Source organism: Epinephelus fuscoguttatus, linkage group LG10 (genome assembly GCF_011397635.1).
Source record: "Epinephelus fuscoguttatus linkage group LG10, E.fuscoguttatus.final_Chr_v1".
Classification (NCBI taxonomy): domain Eukaryota; kingdom Metazoa; phylum Chordata; class Actinopteri; order Perciformes; family Serranidae; genus Epinephelus; species Epinephelus fuscoguttatus.
Window position 1 is genome coordinate 21,821,267 of NC_064761.1, and position 19,702 is coordinate 21,840,968.

General features: G+C 42.5%; 1 protein-coding gene across 3 annotated transcripts in view; it reads right to left on the bottom strand.

The window, feature by feature from the left end:
• Positions 1–858: 858 nt before the first annotated feature.
• The window catches only part of LOC125896468 (lisH domain-containing protein ARMC9), a 33,415-nt gene continuing 14,571 nt past the window's right edge, over positions 859–19,702 (bottom strand). For 2 of the 3 annotated variants that reach the window (XM_049589075.1, XM_049589074.1), the window contains 11 exons: positions 18,996–19,135; positions 17,620–17,696; positions 17,013–17,087; positions 16,581–16,671; positions 16,422–16,474; positions 15,460–15,558; positions 13,653–13,768; positions 12,673–12,842; positions 12,084–12,189; positions 8,212–8,405; positions 859–2,140 (listed from right to left, as the gene is read on the bottom strand). In XM_049589075.1, coding sequence (XP_049445032.1) covers positions 2,121–2,140; positions 8,212–8,405; positions 12,084–12,189; positions 12,673–12,842; positions 13,653–13,768; positions 15,460–15,558; positions 16,422–16,474; positions 16,581–16,671; positions 17,013–17,087; positions 17,620–17,696; positions 18,996–19,135 — 1,141 coding nt within the window. In that variant the 3' untranslated portion in view covers positions 859–2,120. Of the gene's footprint in view, positions 2,141–8,211; positions 8,406–12,083; positions 12,190–12,672; positions 12,843–13,648; positions 13,769–15,459; positions 15,559–16,421; positions 16,475–16,580; positions 16,672–17,012; positions 17,088–17,619; positions 17,697–18,995; positions 19,136–19,702 lie in introns of those variants that run through there. The other variant, XM_049589076.1, reaches the window with a different exon arrangement.

Here is a 19,702-nt window from a genome sequence, read left to right on the forward strand (position 1 = left end):
AAAATTACCCAGACCCCAGATACTACAAAGTTAGTTTTGAGATTGTCCGGAAGTATTCAAATTTCAAAGAGTTAAATCAAACAAAATGGGAGAAAGAATTGGACATACAAATAACAGGAGGACTGGACAGAGATATGTGAGACACAGGCAACTACTGCAAACTCAAGGTCCCTGTGGGAGTTTAGTTGGAAAAACCTTGTCTGATCCTTTATCACCTCTAAACTAACAGCACTGCGAACAGCCCTACAGAGCCAGGGCTTTTATTGGAAGCATTGCGTAACCTCACTGACCAATCATTATCATGTTTTCTGGACATTCCCAAAAATAAATCCGTACTGGCAAGAGATTGCAGCTAAGATAATTATGATGGATTTAGCCCACTCATTTGTTATATTTTACTTAGGAAAAATACCTGAAACTGTCTCACTTAAAGATAAATATTTATTGAAGATACTTTGGACAGGTAGCAAGAAAGCCATAACTCGTGAATGGTTGCAAGTTGATCCTCCAACATTGGCCCAATGACTAGGGATAATAAATGAAATATACTGTATGGAAAGACTTACATCTATTTATGCCGTTGAGAAAAGTGTGACACTGTATGCCAGGAGGTAAGTGAAAAATGTGCCATGATTTGACCTTGTAACCATGACGACGATGTTGGGTAGTTTACTTTATTACAAATCATATTTTTTAAGCTCTTTTGTATGGCTTGTAACTTAATTTGTAAAGTAACTAAAGCTGTTGGATAAACGTAGTGGAGTAAAGTACATTTTTCTTTGAAGTCTAGAGGAGAAGTAAAGAACAAGTACCTCAAATATGTACTTAGTACAGTACTTGAGTAAATGTACTTAGTTACATTGCACCACTGCATTCAACAAGAGCCATCAAATTGAGGAATCCAATATAGCAGTAACAGGGAAGGAATATAGAGATCTGAAACCAGAGAACAGGTGACATGTCACACATTTATTTACAACCACTTAAAAAGTACAAAAATCAATTACTATCAAAATGCATGCCAGTGAAAATGTCGGAGTTACCATAAATATGCTGTACATCACCACCTGGAAAACAGTGCAAATGTACAATTCAAACATTGCTGGATTTAAAACATTCACACCAATTCAAGTTTTTATTTTTTGTCAGATGTTTTATGGATAGTAGTGAATGTTAACGGCAACAAGCAGTTCTCAGTATTTCTTTAATAAAACATGCACCAGCCTGACAACTTGTGTCGAGACCTGTGTCTTACTGTAAACATTTGCTATAGCACAACAAGAGCAGCTACTCTGATAAGAGATCATGTCATATATTTGAAGTAAAGCCGGTACGATTATTTATTCATGTGGACGGATATTTTCCACCACAGTCAAAAATCAATATATACAGTACGTAGTGAAAGTCAGAAGGTTATGCATCGGTGGAATAGAGATGAGAACTACTCTTTTTATAAATATCTGTACAGTCAATTTAAAGATGACAAAAGTTGTGGCAGTGCCTCATATTAACTGAATTACACGAAAGATTTACATATAGTTAAAACCAGGTAAAACCATGCTGTGCTTCAGTCTGAGCACCTCAGCTGGTGTTTAGACTCAAGCACAGATATTGAAGCGTCTCTGGGACTCTGTTCATCCCTGCTGATGTGAAGAGTAATGTACCTGTGCCAGAAAACTAGAAAGATGATCAACTATTTTCTCTTGACCTGCCCCGATTCGTAGTTGTACTTCCAAGTTAGAATACCCACATCTTGTTTCACGGGAATTTTGTCATGGCTGGAGGATGTTGCACGTATTGAGGTGTGCCAACTATCACCTTGATGAGAGAGTGGAGAAATTCAGGGCCAACTAAGGCTACAAGGTGCACAAGGTTCGGACGGCTGGGGGTTGTGATTATCATCCATATTATGTTACAGAAGTCTGTGCTGAACCTGAAGGGAGAGAGAAAAAAATGCAGTGCCACAATCCTCCACATTGTTCCGAGCACCTCCTCCTGCTGCTGCCGATCCTCGACCATCTCTGTTGCCCTGACCCTGATCACACTCTGGGGGGGATGATGTTACAGGAAGCGCGATGCTCCCGGGGAGATAGCGCTACTCCATGGTGACAGCTCCCTCTTCACCTCCTCTTTGACTGGCCTGAAGAAGGAGACAGAGAGGAGGGAGGGGTGTGGGGTGTGAGAAGAAGAGAAGGCAGAGGACGGTCAGATTTAAACTCATCAATAAAAAAAATTGTTTGATTAAAGATATGTTTTAAAGACATAAGTGTCGCAACCTTTAAGTTGTGGCAGCAGCGAGGGATCAATATTTATTTGGACCTCTTTGAAAAAACCTCTCTTAAAAGTTTTTCAAAACTTGAAGGATCAATATGGAATAATCAACCAGGACCTCTTTAGATATTTGCAGTTAAGACACCATACAGAAAGAATAATTAACAAAGATGATCTGGGAAAATCTACATCTGGAGCAGGGGTGTTAAGAATCTTTACTGCTGCATACAGAGCAGACCTAGGTGCAGGGACTGTTTCCAAATTATATAAAGGCCTTCAGGAATTAGGTGGGACCAATACATCTTACATATAAGAAAGATGGGAAAACAAAGGAAACTTTGTACTATCACTAGAGGAGTGGGAAAATTTAAATGACATGCAATGGAAATCAACTAACTCTTTGTCATGGAGAGAGTTTAATTGGAAAAACAGGGTCAGGTATTTTTTAACACCTACACTCAAGCACCCTGGGGGGAGGCAGACAACATGCTGGAGAGGCTGTGGGACAGACAGAGCAAATCACTTTCATGTGTTTTGGGAATGCACTGTGATTCATCAATATTGGATTGAAATGTGTGTATTAAGATGTGACATTGATTTTTGTTTTCAAGTTATGTATTTGGGTAAAAAGCCACACCAACTTTTAGGTTTCTCAAAATTATATATGTTCAACATAATGCTGGTCGCCAGTAAAAAAGCGATCACAAAAAATGGCTAAATCAAAGAGCACCCACACTAGTAGACTGGTTCAATGTGATGCATGAGATTTATGTCATGGAAAAACTAACATTCGCTCTAAGACTCAAGATGGACCAATTCGAAAAATGCTGGAAAGGATGGATTGATTTCATTAGCCCACATAGATCAGACTTGAGGTTATAATGGAACATCATTTGTAATGTAACCCCCATGTATTTTGTATGCTACACGCCCCCCTTTTATTTATTTACTTTACTTTACTTTATCTCTATTTTTAATTCTCTTACTTTCTTTTTCTGTTTGTCCAATTTGTACTGTTTCAATTGTTAAAAAAAGTGGACAAAGTATAACACTCTGTATATGTTGACTTTAAACATAATAAAAAGATAATTTGAAAAAAAAAAAAAGAAAAAAAAAGACGTAAGTGTCAAATACATGGCATTCCTGAAACTTAAACCCATGTTCTGTAGAGAGATGTTTCTGCATATTGAAATTAGGGCTGCCTCCAAATGGTCGACCAAACATTAGTCAATTTAGCAAGATTTCATTGGTCGCTTAGTCGCAGACAAAAGAAAACAAAGTAAACTCTATAAGGAGCTGCGCCTTGTCAAAATAAATCAACACCTACATGACTGGACCATGTGGGAATTTAATTTGAAAGGACAGACACAGGAAGTGTCCAGGCTCAGCAGTCAGACAGGAGTCAGGTTAATTTCCAGGGCTGGTACCTGTAGTTCTTCCACAGGCTAGTTAATAACATGTCGGGCAGGACATCCAAAGTGTGGGATCATTTTGAGAAGGTGAAGGACAAACCCAAGGTGATATGTAAACTCATCTTCATTGGTTGACTACAAACATGATGTATCATCTGAAACATGTCAGTAGCTACATGCCCATTAGCCACTTAGCACAATCACTACTGCTTTGCCGACAGCGTCATTAACAGGCGGCTCGCTCAGTGTGTGACGTGCACTTGTAGATAAAATATAATAATATACTCACACACCTTGAACTCAAACCATTGTGTTGCCCTGCCCAAAATATATAATTTAATAACTGACATAATATCATAAACATGCGGGCGACAAGTCGACTAATGGCCCTGAATGACGAGTATTAGTCGACAAGGAAAATTCTTAGTTGGGGCAGTCCTACTTGAAATGATCATTTTACAGACATTACAGCAGCACTGTTGACATCTTTCTTTGTGAAATGAAGCCATGCTTTAGACCATTTCTTTCTCTCTGCCATGAATCCTTGTTGCAAGTGTCCAGCAGGATGGATGCATGAGTTTGACGTCATTGTTTTGCACTGCATTACTGTCAGAAAAACATGCCAGCATTAATAAAATTAACTGATAACCTTGAAAGCATATGCTTCTGTTGAACTGGACAGCTTCTGACTGGAACCAGCTTTCAGTTTCCATCACTATGTAAGTTACACACATTTTAGATGACCCAAGTACCTGTTTCTTTAAAAGTAGCGCTTTTGTTTGTTAGTTTCTGTCCTACCTGTTTATGTGATGAGAAAATCAGATTTCCTCATCACATCTCCCATTCAGGGCGAGAGTGAAAGTCCTAAAAGATACCGCTTCACTTCCCACACCTTCTCTAGCAGCATGGCAACATAACGGGGATCTGTCATCCTGTGACGCCAACCCTGTTGACAAGACTTTGGTAGGATAATACAGCTTTTTCCATCCTCTCAACATGGTGAGGCAGCAGCAGCTCCCTTTCTTGTTTGCACAGGCTGAGTGGGTGGTCAGCTACAAAATTCCTCCTCTATCTTTCCTTAGCCAGAAAAGCGTCTCTGTCAGTCACAACAGATGTGTTTACCAAAAGCGGGCCTAAAGTGGATCCTGTCTCAGCGTGTGTCTCTGCAGCCAGACTCCACCAAGCAGCAAACATTAGGCATAATAAAGCCTGACAGTCAACAGAAGCTGGATCCAAGTGAAAATAAATTGAAAAGATAGAGGCGCAAGGGAAAAAAATAGCAGGGAACAGCTAAAGCTAAAGATGCTCACAGTAAAAGAGTACTTATTTTGTTTGTCATGTGCGCCTGCTTATTGCCCTTAAAGCGGAGCTGCGATTAAGTGACTTCCTTGAGTCGATAGATGTCTGACACTTGCCAGACCTCAAAAATACAACACACACACAGGAGGATGTGGTGGCTTGGACAAACCATTAGGCCCTATTACAGGCTTTATGGTAAGGGCACCCGGTGTAAGAGCCGGAGGTGCTTGCTTATCAAATGCAGTTAAGACGCATGAGAGCATGGAGAGATGTTATCACCCAACTAAGAGCACCAGAGCAGCTGATCAGGCCATCTTCCCTGCAGTGACTCAAGTTCTGTGTTTGAGATGTGACGTTTACAGCAAATACATGTGGCTATGGTAGGAATGGGCTGGAAAAACTAATGTTCTACTTTTATTTGTTCTAACAGCCATATATATGTACACTCACCGGCCACCTGCTGAAATTCAAACTGAGCATCAGAATGTGAAAGAAAGGTGATTTAAGTGACTTTGAACGTGGCGTGGTTGTTGGTGTCAGACGGGCTGGTCTGAGTCAGAGATTGCGCTAGACTTTTTCATAGCTGGTCATTTTGTCCGACAGGGTCGTAAAAATCCGGTCATAATCTATTTTTACCGGTCATTTTAATTTTCGTTTTTAAATGATAATAAAGATATTCAAAGACATTTAGTTTTCATTCGTTCGTTTTTAATAAATCCAACAAGCAAGTTATAAAGTGTGCATTAATAAGGACATAAACGAAAAGAACAGACATCCACACACCCGTGCCGCAAGCGCTTCTGTCAAGGTGGATAGAGCGCATTGTACCAAACAGGAAGTCGGACACAGAAAAGACGAGAGAATCTGGCCAATTTTCAAAATAAAATAACAACAGCACGCGGAATGTGAGGAGAAAATACTGTGTTTATAATTTAAAATAACACAACAGTGCATAACCTAACACATTTTCAATACCCTATTTCACTTCATTGCAATTTTAATTTTGTGTCACCGAGCTTACAGACATAACTACATGAATAAAATGGTCAGAACAATATGTCCGAATCATTCAGTGTTTATCCAACACGCTCAATACATGGACATTCAATGACAAATTGTCATTAACTTATTACGTTATAAAAAAACGATTAAAATATGGCCTTACCCATATTTACATGACCTGTTGAAGTGAAAAAACGAGTACTGACAGGAATAGACGAGTGGAGTCGAGCGCAGGAGAAATGCGCTGCCTGTGGTGTGGACAGTCAAGCGCGCGGCACTAACGCGTCCGGTGTGTCCAGGCCGTTATGTCAACAACGCTACATGAAGCAGATGAATGACTTTTTCTCTGCAGTGTGAAAACGGCAGCCACTTAAACCACTGACTGTGCACTCTGCCGCCAAGTGGGCAGGGGTGGTAATTGCAACCAGTCAAAATTACCGATGGCCTTCAGATTTTCTGGTCATTGTTGTAAAAAAACGGTCAATGACCCAGAATATCCGGTTAACTCGACCCCTGGTCTGAGTATTTCGGAAATTGCTGATCTACTGGGATTTTCACACACAACCATCTTTAGGGTTTACAGAGGATGGTCCCAGAAAGAGAAAATATCCAATGAGCTTGTTGATGCCAGAGGTCAGAGGAGAATGGGCAGACTGGTTCAAGATGATAGAAAGGCAACAGTAACTCAGATAACCACTGGTTACAACCAAGGTCTGCAGAAGACCATCTCTGAACCAACAACACGTTGAACCTTGAAGCAGATGGGCTACAGCAGCAGAAGACCACACCAGGTGCCACTCCTGTCAGCTAACAACAGGAAACTGAGGCTACAGTTCACACAGGCTCACCAAAACTGGATAATAGATGATTGGAAAAACGTTGCCTGGTCTGATGAGTCTGGATTTCTGCTGCTACATTCAGATGGTAGTGTCAGAATTTGGTGTAAACAACATGAAAGCATGGATCCATCCTGCCTTGTATCAACGGTTCAGGCTGGTGGTGGTGGTGGTGTAATGGTGTGGGGGATATTTTCTTGGCACACTTTGGGCCCCTTAGCACCAACTGAGCATGGTTTAAACACCACAGCCTACCTGAGTATTGCTGCTGACCGTGTCCATCCCTTTATGACCACAGTGTACCTATCTTCTGATGGCTACTTCCAGCAGGATAACGCACCATGTCACAAAGCTCAAATCATCTCAAACTGGTTTCTGGAACATGACAATGAGTTCACTGTACTCCAATGGCCTCCACAGTCACCAGATCTCAATCCAATAGAGCACCTTTGGGATGTGGTGGAGGAGGAGATTCTCATCATGGATGTGCAGCTGACAAGTCTGCAGCAACTGTGTGATGCTATCATGTCAATATGGACCAAAATCTCTGAGGAATGTTTCCAGCACCTTGTTGAATCTGTGCCACCAAGAATTAAGGCAGTTCTGAAGGCAAAAAGGGTCCAACCTACGAAAGTGGCCAGTGAAAGTATATTTACCACCAACAAAAACGCAATTGCCATGTTTGCCGGACTCAGTCCGGTGGCCTTGACACCTGCTTGCCCTACACAAAACTGTCCTCTCCATCTGAAGGGAATCCGATCAGACTTACTGTACGTCCCATGTCCATCTCTGTGACTCTTTTGTTATTAGTGAAAAAAACGAAGGAAAGGAAAGGTAATACAGTCATACTACCCTGACTCTACTCCAAAAGTCAAGGAAGTCCAACATCTAAGTGTCTAAACTACTTCTTGTGAACTGATAACTGAGTGTCACTACTGGCAAAATACTGGCAACTGCATAAACAGAGTTATGCAAGCTTTGAAACAAAGTAATGGTGGATTTTGTTACAGAATTCCAGTTGATACTGCTGAAATCCTGATGTGTAACTCAAGATGTGAGCTTGAGGGAAACTGGAGACTGATTTGTCATTTTACAGAAAATCCCACTTCTGTCCTGTTGCATGTTATTTTAAGTCCCCTTTTGTTTTCAGAACAACTCAAGTGGACAGTTCTGGTAAAACCTGTTTGTAAGGAGCAGGAAAATTACCATATTCCTTGGATGTCAAATAGGTGGCACAGACAGAGACAGAGTTTGAGGTGATGGCTATGATTGAGTGATATGATGAACTCTATTGAATAGAGTTGGTTATCTTCTAAAGTGGCCTGCAGTGTAGACAAAGCAACCCCCCAGAGCCAAAATTTGCCAACATTGGCTGGCGGACATATGCTTACTTCCACTTTGTCGTCCCCCTCCTCCTGTGGAGCTGGCGGAGCCTGGCCTGCTGCTCTGCTGTGGCTCCGACTGGGAAAACTGGGGTGCCAGAGCCGGACCTCGAGCCCGGTGAGCACTGCTGTTTTGGCTGGCTGCTGTGTCAGGTGTACGGGGAATCTTAGGCTGGCTTGCAAATGCAGGGATATATTCACCACTGATAACAAGGAAAAAATAAGAGGAGGAAGAAGAAGAAATAAATGAGTTTTGCTTCCTTGGGGTCATAAATCACTATTCATAATACAAATGATGATACAAAAAAGGTGCTGTGAAAACAGTTAAACAACACTGGCTTACGAAAAAAAAGACAAGTTAAAAGTTAAACTGGGTACGCTTGCTTACAATTAGAGGAACCATTCAAAGAGTTCATCCTTTTATCTGATGAGCTGCTCAGCAGCCGTGAGACACTACAGCCATGAACAGATCTCATTTCACAAAAGGTTTCATGGCACAGAAATTATAGCTTTCTTGAGTACAACATCAACCTTGCACAATCCTCCTGCCCTCGACACTTGATAGCATTACTCCACTTGTTTCAGTCGATAGCTTCCATATCTAGTGATGGCACGCCAGACTCTTTTATCGATACTTCCGAGCTACCCAATGGGGATAGCTATCAGTAGGGTCATTCATACCGCACGACTTCATACATATATGTATGCATTGCAACTCTATATTATGTTTTTTGTGACTTCTATTAATTTTTTAACTTAGAAATGGCAGGTTTTTATACTATAAACACATTCAGTATTATAAGAAAGGTGTTCAAGGGTGAGTGATATAAACAGGCATGTTTCCAGATTCCAGTATTTCTTCCTCAGCAATTTACTTTGGTATTTATCGTGGTGAATGTTCTGTTTCCATGACAGCTTTTGCCACCAAGATTCAGTTTCTAGCCTTGGTGGGTGTTGGCATCCACCAGGGTTGTCCCTTGTCACCAATCCTGTTTGTGATATTCATGGACGGGGTCTTGAGGTGCAGCCAGGGGGAGGAAGTAGTCTGGTTTGGGGACCTCAGAATTGCATCTCTGCTTTTTGCAGATGATGTGGTTCTATTGGCTTCATCACACCGTGACCTCCAGCATGCACTGGGGTGGCTTGTAGCTGAGTGTTAAGTGGTTGGGATGAATCAGCACCTCCACCGGTTTCTCTGACAGAAACCGGTGGATTGCCCCCTCTGGGTTAGGTGAGAGTTGCAGCCTAAAGCGAGGCAGTTCAAGTATCTGGGAATCTTGTTAACTAGTGAGGGTAGAATGGAGCGTGAGATGGATCTGCGGTTTGGTGTGGCATCTGCAGTGATGTGGGCACTGCGCCAGACCATTGTGGTGAAGGGGGAGCTGAGCTGGAAAGCAAAGCTTTCGATTTACTGGTCCATCGATGTCCAAACCCTCACCTATGGTCATGGGCTCTGGGTAGTGACCGAAAGAATGAGATCACTGATACAAATGGCCGAAATGAGTTTCCTCTGTGGGGTGGCTGGGGTCAGCCTTAGAGATAGGGTGAGGAGCTCGGACATCCAGAGGGAGCTCGGAGTAGAGCCGCTGCTCCTTCGCGTCAAAAGGGGTCAGCTGAGGTTGTTCGGGCATCTTATCAGGATGCCTCCTGGGCGCCTCTCGCTCAAGGTGTTTTGGGTACGTCCCACTGGTAGGAGGCCCCGGGGCAGACCCAGGACACACTGGAAGGATTACATATCTCATCGAGCCTGGGAACGCCTTGGGGTCCCCCAGGAGGAGCTGGAAAGCATTGCTGGAGAGAAGGAAGTCTGGGGTGCTTTGCTTGGCCTGCTGCCCCCACAACTCCGCCCCGGATAAGCAGATGAAAATGGATGGATGGATGGATGGCTTCAGTTTCTTTCATTCAAACTTTGAAATTTAGATAAAGCCAGAGCTTTGGTTTTGCCTGACTGACTGCTGCAATAATCTCCATTACTGACATACTGACATGCAAAACAAAACATGCAAATTCCCTGCATGTTTATACTTTCTGATCATCCAACACATGCTCTATTGTGACACTGGGGTATATTTACACGTCATCATTACATTCTTTAATGCAAATTACACAATATTTGGCAGCTACTTTGCATCTGCTGATTAAATGGTGAGCACTGGAATAAGACCCCATTGTGTTACTGAAACCACAAAGAAGGCAATATGTACTCATGTCCGTGTGAGTCAGGATCACAATGAATAAATGACTCTTCTGCCTCCATTCACACAGCGAAGGCTCAAACTCTGCTAATGTCCTTATCAGGCAGGTGCCAAATGACCTACATCCTGTGGAGCAATCCCATACCATAATAGATGGATGGATTTCAGTCCACTCATTCTTGTTTCTGCTCAGAGTCGTCACAGTGGCTCCAGCATCCCTGATATCATCTGGTATAAGCCTCTAAGAGGTTCGGCAAACTTGTGTGCTCAGCCCTGTGCAGCAGGGACCTGAAATTTGCACGTTGCAGAGATGACCACAAAGTTGCGTAAATACCCATGAAGTCAGTACCAGGGTGTCAGTATTTAGCTTTGATGTCAAATAACCAAGTAGGAAAAAGGAGGAATTCATTCATCTTAACACAAAGGCACAAATATGCTTCTTCTCTTTTGGTATTTGCCAAACTGCTGTGTTGCTAAGATTCTTTTCACCGAAATATCAATGCCGTGTCCTGAATTCTCTTCTCAGTATAAAAGTCTTGCCTCCAAACTGGGGTGAAATAAGGCTACTGAAGTCGGTATTGTAGAAGTGTTTTACGTTTTTTGAGAGAGGGGGGGGGGGGAATAACTGAAGCGGTTTCCTGGGACTCATTACTGCTGGCGGGATTCAGGAGTCAAGTTCCTCTGAGATTTAAAGCAGAGGAGAAGCAGGGGAGGTTTGATTGAATGGGCCTCTTTGTGGGAACTGCTCGTTTAAACGCATGTCACAGTCTCACAGACCAGCTTGGCAGTGCTGAGTCACCGATCGGTGTAGAACAACAGTCTTGCCAACCCTCTCCACAGACACACAAATACGCTGACACACATCGCAGGCTTTCGCAGGCACCTCAGCTGACTTACACTGTTTATTCGTCTTTGCATAATTCCCCAACAGTCTTACTCTGGCTCTCTTTAAGGTGGCTGCTACAAAACAAGTGACTACATTCACATACAATCTTGTACTTCTTTTCAAGTTAGACACTTGTATTTTTTTTTTGCACATAACACACTCATCATTCTCTTTCTTATGTTGCACTCTTTATTTTTTAGCCATCTCTTCTGTTATTTTTATGAGTGAAAGAATGACATCCAGTCTGTAACCGAGAACAAAAATATGGTGCTGCATGGGACCAGCTTGGATTGATTTCACACAGGCCTCACTCTTTAGCCATCTATAAACTTCCCCACTCCCCTCTGTTGAGCACTGACCCGAAAATTTGCAGTTACAACAGGCCCCTTTCAGGAGGAGGCCGTATATATATATGGCTGCTGTACCATAACTTATCATCCACCTTCTTTCAGCCACTGAACCAGTCTACAGTCATGATAGGACTCTCCTTCTCAGAAGTGATGATGTCCCTCTTGCCACAGCATCCTCAATCCATTTGCAGTGCCTGTTGAATCATTGCTGCGGCTGGAGTGCTTCCATAAGTGTGTTTTATATCTCATGTTGTGTGTCATTAGATAGCCAGGGCACAAAGTTTTAATTGATCTGAGTGCACGGCTTCTGATGCACATGGCAATAAAATTGAAATGTAGACATGAACATTATTCATTGTTTCAGCCATTAAACTGCAGTCTCATTATATGTGTGTGTGTGTGTGTGTGTGTGTGTGTGTGTGAGGAGTTAACATTTGTGAGTCACTTTACCTGGCAGGGTGTCCATTGTGTTCCTCCTGGGGACGTCCTTTTCTGGCTCGCCCTTCATATGGCCCGTCCAACTCTGACTCCTGGGACAACCGGCCGCACTCTGAGTCTGAGTGTGTGTGTTTGTGTGTGTGACAGAGAGGGGGGTAAATATTACAGCTTCATCACACTACTTTTGGAATTACACCAAACTATCTGGCTGTAATGTAACAGTGCTGTTATATATTCATGGTCACTGTGGGAACACATGGGCACAACCTGATGCCACGCTGACGTTAGTTTCATGGAAAGTCAAAATAGGTCATAAGCCATTTGGTGCCCATTTTGCTGAGTCTTTATCCCTTATGATTTCGGAGGAAGTTGCAGGAGCTTCCTTGTCTGGTGGACACTGGGCAACACTTCAAATAAATCCACGTAAACCGAATAAAGAGCAGCAGGTGGAAGGGAAATTAAATTGTCCCACAAATATGCTTTTCAGCGCACAAAATGGGCATCAAGTGTAAGTAATCTAACCGCAAATGTTTGATTAACAGCCACAGCAAGTATCATGTAACTGTTTCAAAATTCTAAACGGTAAATGGCATCCACCCACCGATACTGTGACGTAGGGAGTCGGCAGTGCTGGGGCGACTGCCAGAGCGTGTGGGAGGTCTGGAGTTGTATCGAGAAGGAGGCAGGCTTCCTTCCTCGCTCTTCTGTCTGCTCAGAGGGTATTCCCCGTCCCTGCTGCCCTCACCCCCCTGACTGCCGGATCGATAATCCCTACACGTCACACAAACAAACAGCTCAGGTTTGGCAAGAAATGAATCAGGATGGTTCTGTTTTTTTTTTTGTTTTTTTTTACATACGTATGTCTTAAAATCTTCATCCTATTGGTTCTACTGACCCTCATCAGTGCCACTTTTTCATAGTTGTACAACACTAACTTTATATTAAAGCCTGCTATGTAAATAAAGATCAGCATTAACATTGGTTCTTGTTAGTAAGGTATAAATCCACGGTATCAATTACTTGCTGTGAGATGATGCTCCCTTATCTCTGGGGCCAGGTCATGTGTAGTACACTGATCCTTCATAGCTTTCATATCTATTACTCTAAAACAACACTACTGTCTGGCGTACAGTTTTTACAGACAATGATCTGCCTTTCAGTGCAAAGCGGCTCCTGTTCCAGTCTCCTCCTGCTGACTCACTCCTGTACAGTACATGAACAATTCAGTCGGGCTTTGCCATGATTAATGGCAAAATGCGTTCGAATCCATTCTTGCTTTGACCTACTGCACTAGTTTTACCACATGTAGGTGCTTCATAATCCACGTGGTTGAACAAAGAGGGCAGCACAAGCATTGTTAAAATGACCTACAGGTCAGACTGCCAGATTTGTAAACTGATCTTGTTTAAGAGAAAAGAGCTTTATCTTGTGACTTTATCTACATGTAGTATCGTGTGGTATTTTACACATCGTATGGAAAAGACTGTCACTCCGATACCCACAGACACAGTGAGCATGCCAGCGTAAGTGTGAACTGCTGTTTGGACTGTCTGATACTGACTGTGTGTGTATTTAACTTACACAGCGGTGACATTACGATGAGAACTCGGGGTGACTGGCCGTTGTAGGGGTTCATCAACATTTGGTTGAGGCAGAGGGGTTGACTTCCTTTTCACTTTCGCCATGTTGGTCATAATCTACACAAACACACACATACACACACACCACAATTTATATACATTTTATATATCTGTGTTTATTTGGGAATTTGCCATCTCTAAACAACAGAATCATCCAGAACCAAAGTAAATACTGTCTGCCAGTGTAGAGGGCTTTTCCTGTGTCCATTGCCCCATGTACACATCCAATCACGAGCTCATTGTCAAACTTGGATTTGCATGTGATGAGTGAATGAAGCTCAGTGTAAGTTCAGTCAGGAAGACTTTCTTTATGCTACATTCATTCACATTCTCTCTCTATCCCACTCCCATCACTTTCTCCAATAAGTTGATTATGGGCCTTCCATCTCCTCGTTAGCCAGTTAAACTTTGCCACAATCTCCTTCAGCCACTCATGTTGCTGCTGCCAAACGTTAAATCTGTTCTCCTCTGGGCTCCTGTTAGCTGTCATTTTAGACAGAATCATCACGCCCTCCTTCACCCCATTCACCTCCAGGCCATCAAAAGCCCACTCCTCTTCACATCCAGATCCTCAGCTCCCTCTTCATCTCATCTCATCAACACCATGACCACCACCAGCATCTAGACTCCTCAGGAGGGGATCCCTAATCTACTTATCTTTACCACCCTCTTGGAATATATGACATCATGATGGGGTCTAATCGCCAAAGACGTTTCACATTTCTCATACTTATGTGCACATGGAAACAAATAATATAACAAATAATATTTTCTTGCAGAACAAGTCTCTCAGATTGAACTACAGTAACTAGAAAAAACAGAGTAACTGGTGTGACACAGAGATACTGAGAGACATTGGTGTTGGTGTATAACAATGTCTGTTTATACCTTTTCTGATTTACATCTAAAGGAATTTTTCACCCACAAAACAACCACTTGTAAATCAATTACTTACCCCATGTTACTTTAAACGTGAGGAAAACTTTGATTTTCTCGCATATCTTTATGATGAGTGACAAATCCAAAAATGACGAACGTTCTTGATGAACTGAAGTAAAAGTATATCAAAATATTGGCTTGCAAACTCTCACTTGGCCAGTATAATCCAAGTCTCATTTATCCAGTTGTATGCTCAGTACTTCTTAAACACAGGCATTTTCCCTAGAACCGTACACTGTAAAACACTTCTGCATACGAGTGGGGTGCATGGGCAAGTGTGTGCCTTGGAACTGGTCTAACAGATGTTCCAGGAGCTGTCAGTAACTAAATCAGTGTAAATGCAGCTTGATGATGACATCAGTCTTAAAGCTCTTCCAACTTAGGTGAATTGCAGTCTGTGTTTGTAGATATTACCATTTGAAACAAAGTATTGGAACAGCTTCCTTAAAGGTGAGGACCTTCTTGTGTCCGTCCTCTAGCCATCTACCATTTAGTTTCACGATGACATGTAATCTTGCAATTCATATGGGGTTAGCATCTGATTTCTGATTTGCTTACACACACAACAATACAAACATTATGGGTTCCTCTGATTGTAGGTATTGTTTTCTCTTAGCTGGAACTGTTTGGCACACACAAGCACAAAGCCTCAACGATTGCTCATGAGCAGCTGGCTTGTCTGCAGACTGCCAGAAGAAGAAATGAGCAACTTTACTGTGAGCATTCTATATGTCTGCTCAGCAAACATGATTATGTAACTTGTGAATAGTGTGGGGTGTAGTGAGTTTGTGTATGTGTTCTGCTCTTACACCCAGGTACTCCGTGGTGAGCAGACTCTCCCCAGACAGTTCCCTGGGCTGTGGTTGGAGAACTTCCTCTATATCAAGGTCCGTCTCCATTAAGTCTTCCTGTCAAACGACAATGAGAGCAAATCAGATCAAAATGGCATCATTTGTTGAGGACATAAGGTGTGTTTGAAAGGACTCTGAAACATAATGGTCACAAAAGACGACCAAAGTATGCAGTGGCAGTGACTCAGATGTTTTTAACAGTCAGAATGCAGGCTGGTGGTGCCTCATTCACTTTGTTAAAAGACACTCTTTCGCAACAACATTGATGTGAGCCTAAAACTGGGTTAAACACTAATACAATGCTTGGCACCGAGTCATACAGCGCCAACAGGAGACCAGTGTAGTCTGGAACATATATCAGTTCACCCTTATAGCCATCGTAAATGGATAGCAGCTACAAAAACACCAGCTCTGAGATCAGAGGCAGCAGAATAAGAGCGCTCACACTCGAGGAACTCTTATGCACCCACGAGGGGAATTGGGGGGGCACACATGCTGTGGCCTACACATACATATACACACACATCTAGGACTCCAGCCACTCCCACGTTGACTTACTACCACATACCTTATCTTGATAACCCACTTTCCCACAGAATCCAATCTGCCAAGACCATCACGACCCCCCCACCCCCACCCCCCGCACCACATACACACACACATATGCACACACAGAAACACCCAGGTGGTAGACATCCAATATCTGTGTCATGCTGAGATTGCTATCTACAGGTTTGGGAAAGGTGTCAAATATGAGGTGTTTATTTCTGGTCGTGCTTCCTCTCACCATCATTTTTAATCCAGGATCTCATTTTTGTTCTTGTGATCTGATTTTGTGATCATATTCCTACAGCTGTGTTAAAATAACGTGTAGATGGGTATATAATAACAATGTCTAATGGGCTCGGAGGAGGACTTACATCATTGTCATCCTCTTCTTCCTCGTCGTCTGACTCTGGCCCCTCATCATCAGCTGGGTGGAACACAGTCAGAGCATGAGGATTAAACAAATCAAAAACAAGACACAGCAGCAAGGGTCAGAATACATCCATTGTAACAGCAAATTTGACTTCACCAACCTGAGTTTAGCTGTTTAATGATGAACTGAATCTGTCTGTTGAGGTCTGGGTTCTCCTCTTTGCTGTAGCAGCGGAGAATCTCCTCTACACTCTGCACACACGTGAGGGAAACATGTCACCACGGTGTACGCTCAAAACCTTACAGCTATATTACGCAATAATTAGCTAAGGTCAAAACTGCTTATCGTATTATATTGTAATTGTGTTAATTATTATCCTTAATGTTTGAGGCATCTGCTTTTCTCCTGCACAAACACAACGCACCAGCTCACCACTGTCTAGGTCCAGTGACTGTGTCATATGACTGTGAACACCTGCTGTTTCCCTTCCAAACACTGGCCGCGTGGTGACATAAAGAGACAAATGCGGAGCAAAAACACACAAACTACGTCTGTTTCCTCCGAGCAGGTGAAGACATTTCTGCTATCTCACCATCTCTTTGGCTTCCTGTCTCACAGAGGGAATACACAGGATACTGTACAGGGCTCCATTCACATATGGTCGAATCTGAAAGAGCAAAGACACACACACACACACACACACACACACACACACACACACACACACACACACACAGCCTCTAAGTTTATGTTCTCATGCCAAAACTAGTAACAACTTGTGCAGCAGTGTGGAAACTTGGATACAGAGAGGGAAGAATTCTTATACAGCGGTGGTTCCAAATACAAATATATTTTTATAGACATACAATATTTCACAGTAGGTAATAAGATATGAATCCTGGCAGTGGTGAGATTATAACAGCTCCAGTTAATGGTCCTCAAAGTTGTTGACAACCATTCATAAAACTGAAAGGAGCTATTGTGATGTATGTTTTATAGACCTACTTAAAGTCACTGCTCATTTCTATTAAAACACCCAAACATTCCTGAAGGCATCATAAACTTGGTATTTTCTGAATGCGTACGTAAGTCCCTATATCGCATGCAGTTAATATGTTATATATAGTGCATCCATGTTTTTCAACCTCTATGAACATGTGTAACATCTGGATGCGAGTGTTGACGGATCTGTGCATCACCTCGTGGTTCTCGTGTCCAAGGAGGTCAGTTAGAACCTTTAGCACATGCTTGGCGTTCTCTGCACACTTCCTTTTTCCTGTGCAAAGACAGCCATCCAACATACACACACACAAACACACAACATACACACATGAATCAATTTAACAACCCAAAACTCTTTAATTTCCTACAATGTGGCTTTCATGTTTGTTTTAAGATAGGATGACTTTTAGCGCAGGTTAGTAATTAATGATTCCCTAGAGCCCGATCATTCTTACTTCTGCCATGTTGATCATGTATTCGGCTCAGTGTCTGAGCGGAGGTTGGGCATTGCGCTCCGTGATGAGGGCAACCTATCGCTATTGGTCTGGACAGCGTTATCAGCAGTGCTAACAGTGCTGACAAAAGCAACAGTGCCAACAAAGCTAAAGGTGTGCTTTTACCGTACCACTCTCCTGAATACGCCCAGCCCGGGTAGTGTGCAGTGCAGAGTGGCAGTGATTAGCTAGCCAGTAGGGACGTGAATAATAGAGACAGAGACATAAACAAAGATACACTGGAGATATGATGTAGGAAAAAGAAGCTGTAAAAGCTAAAACATTGTTTTAAATGCAACCCCAAACGGCTGTTACTCTGCCCATAATTACATCATCCAACAGGAACGAAGTTAGACAGAGGGTCTAAGTGTACTTTCACACGTGCCTTGTTTGGTTCAGTTCAATTGAACTCAAGTTTGTTTGCTCCCTAAGTGCAGTTCGTTTGGGCAGGTGTGAACGCAGCAATTGTGCTTGGGTGCACACTAAAAAAACGGACCGAGACCTTCTTGAAGAGGTGGTCTCCTTCTGGTTCATTTGTGGTGAGAACGTGTTACAACCTCGATCTGAACCAACTGCAGTCACATGACACATTGTTTGGGTTAAACATGAGCATGTTACAGTCCTGGAGGACAGTACCTCCTCCTGTACTGCCTTAACATGCACATTCAGTAATCCAATGCATCAAAGCATTGTTTTCTAGTTGAAGCTGCACCTCACTTTCAAACTGTATGGTTTGACTAAAATGATCAGTGCAAGCAATATAGTCCACGATGACCAGCGCTAAAATAGCATCACAGTGCCAGCTAGATATACAAAGTGCTATACTGTAAGGGAACTACCATTGTGGGTTGTGGGCTTAAATATGGGTGCTTCATTATCAAACTAGATACACAAACTCCCTTCAATGCATTAGGCTTGGTCTTTAATGGTTTTGTCTAAAAATTATATATGATAACATGATCTAATCAAATGTATAAGCAATGTGTCCTGTGAGAAAAATATCAGCTAAATCTCAAAAGGGTTGGGGTATTCTACAATTGTTCAACCGTGTCTCTGTTCTGTAAGTGCTTCGTCTTTACCTTTCGTTCTCAGACACAGGTTCATGAGCAGGGCAGCAGAGTACTCCAGGGTGTAGTCACTCAGGCAGTCTGAGTCCTGCAGCTCATCCACCAACCAGCCAATCAGATCGTCTGCTATCATGGCAGTCTGCTGGCTCCTCCTACCAAGACATGAAGATAAATGACGGATTAGAAGCAACTTGAATGGAAATATTTGTGTTGCTCAACAGGACAGGACCAGGCAAACATAGTGAAAACATTAATGCTTCACACACATCTTCCCCCCAGCAGCACAGAAGATCTATACAATCAGCACAGTTTCCAGGTGGACACCCAAGATTACTGACATCAATTCACTGTCTGATCCAATGTCTCCCCTTCTGTTCCTGAGATTTAACATTGAGTCATGGACAGAAAAGTGTTTTTACAGGACATTATGATGTCACAGTAAAGCTGACCTTTGACCTTCTGAAAATAAAATAGCATATCTTCATCATTTTATCATATAAGACTTTTGTGTGAAATTTTGTCATAATAAGCATATAAATTCTTAAGTGTGAGGTCACAGTGACCTTGACCATTGACCATCAAATCCTGATCAGTTCAGAGTCAAAGTGGATATTTGAGCCAGATTTGAAGTAATACTCTCAAGTTGTTCTTGTGTTATCACGTACACAACAATGAGACGGATGCAAGGTCTGAGTGACCTTGACCGTTTACCTTCAAAT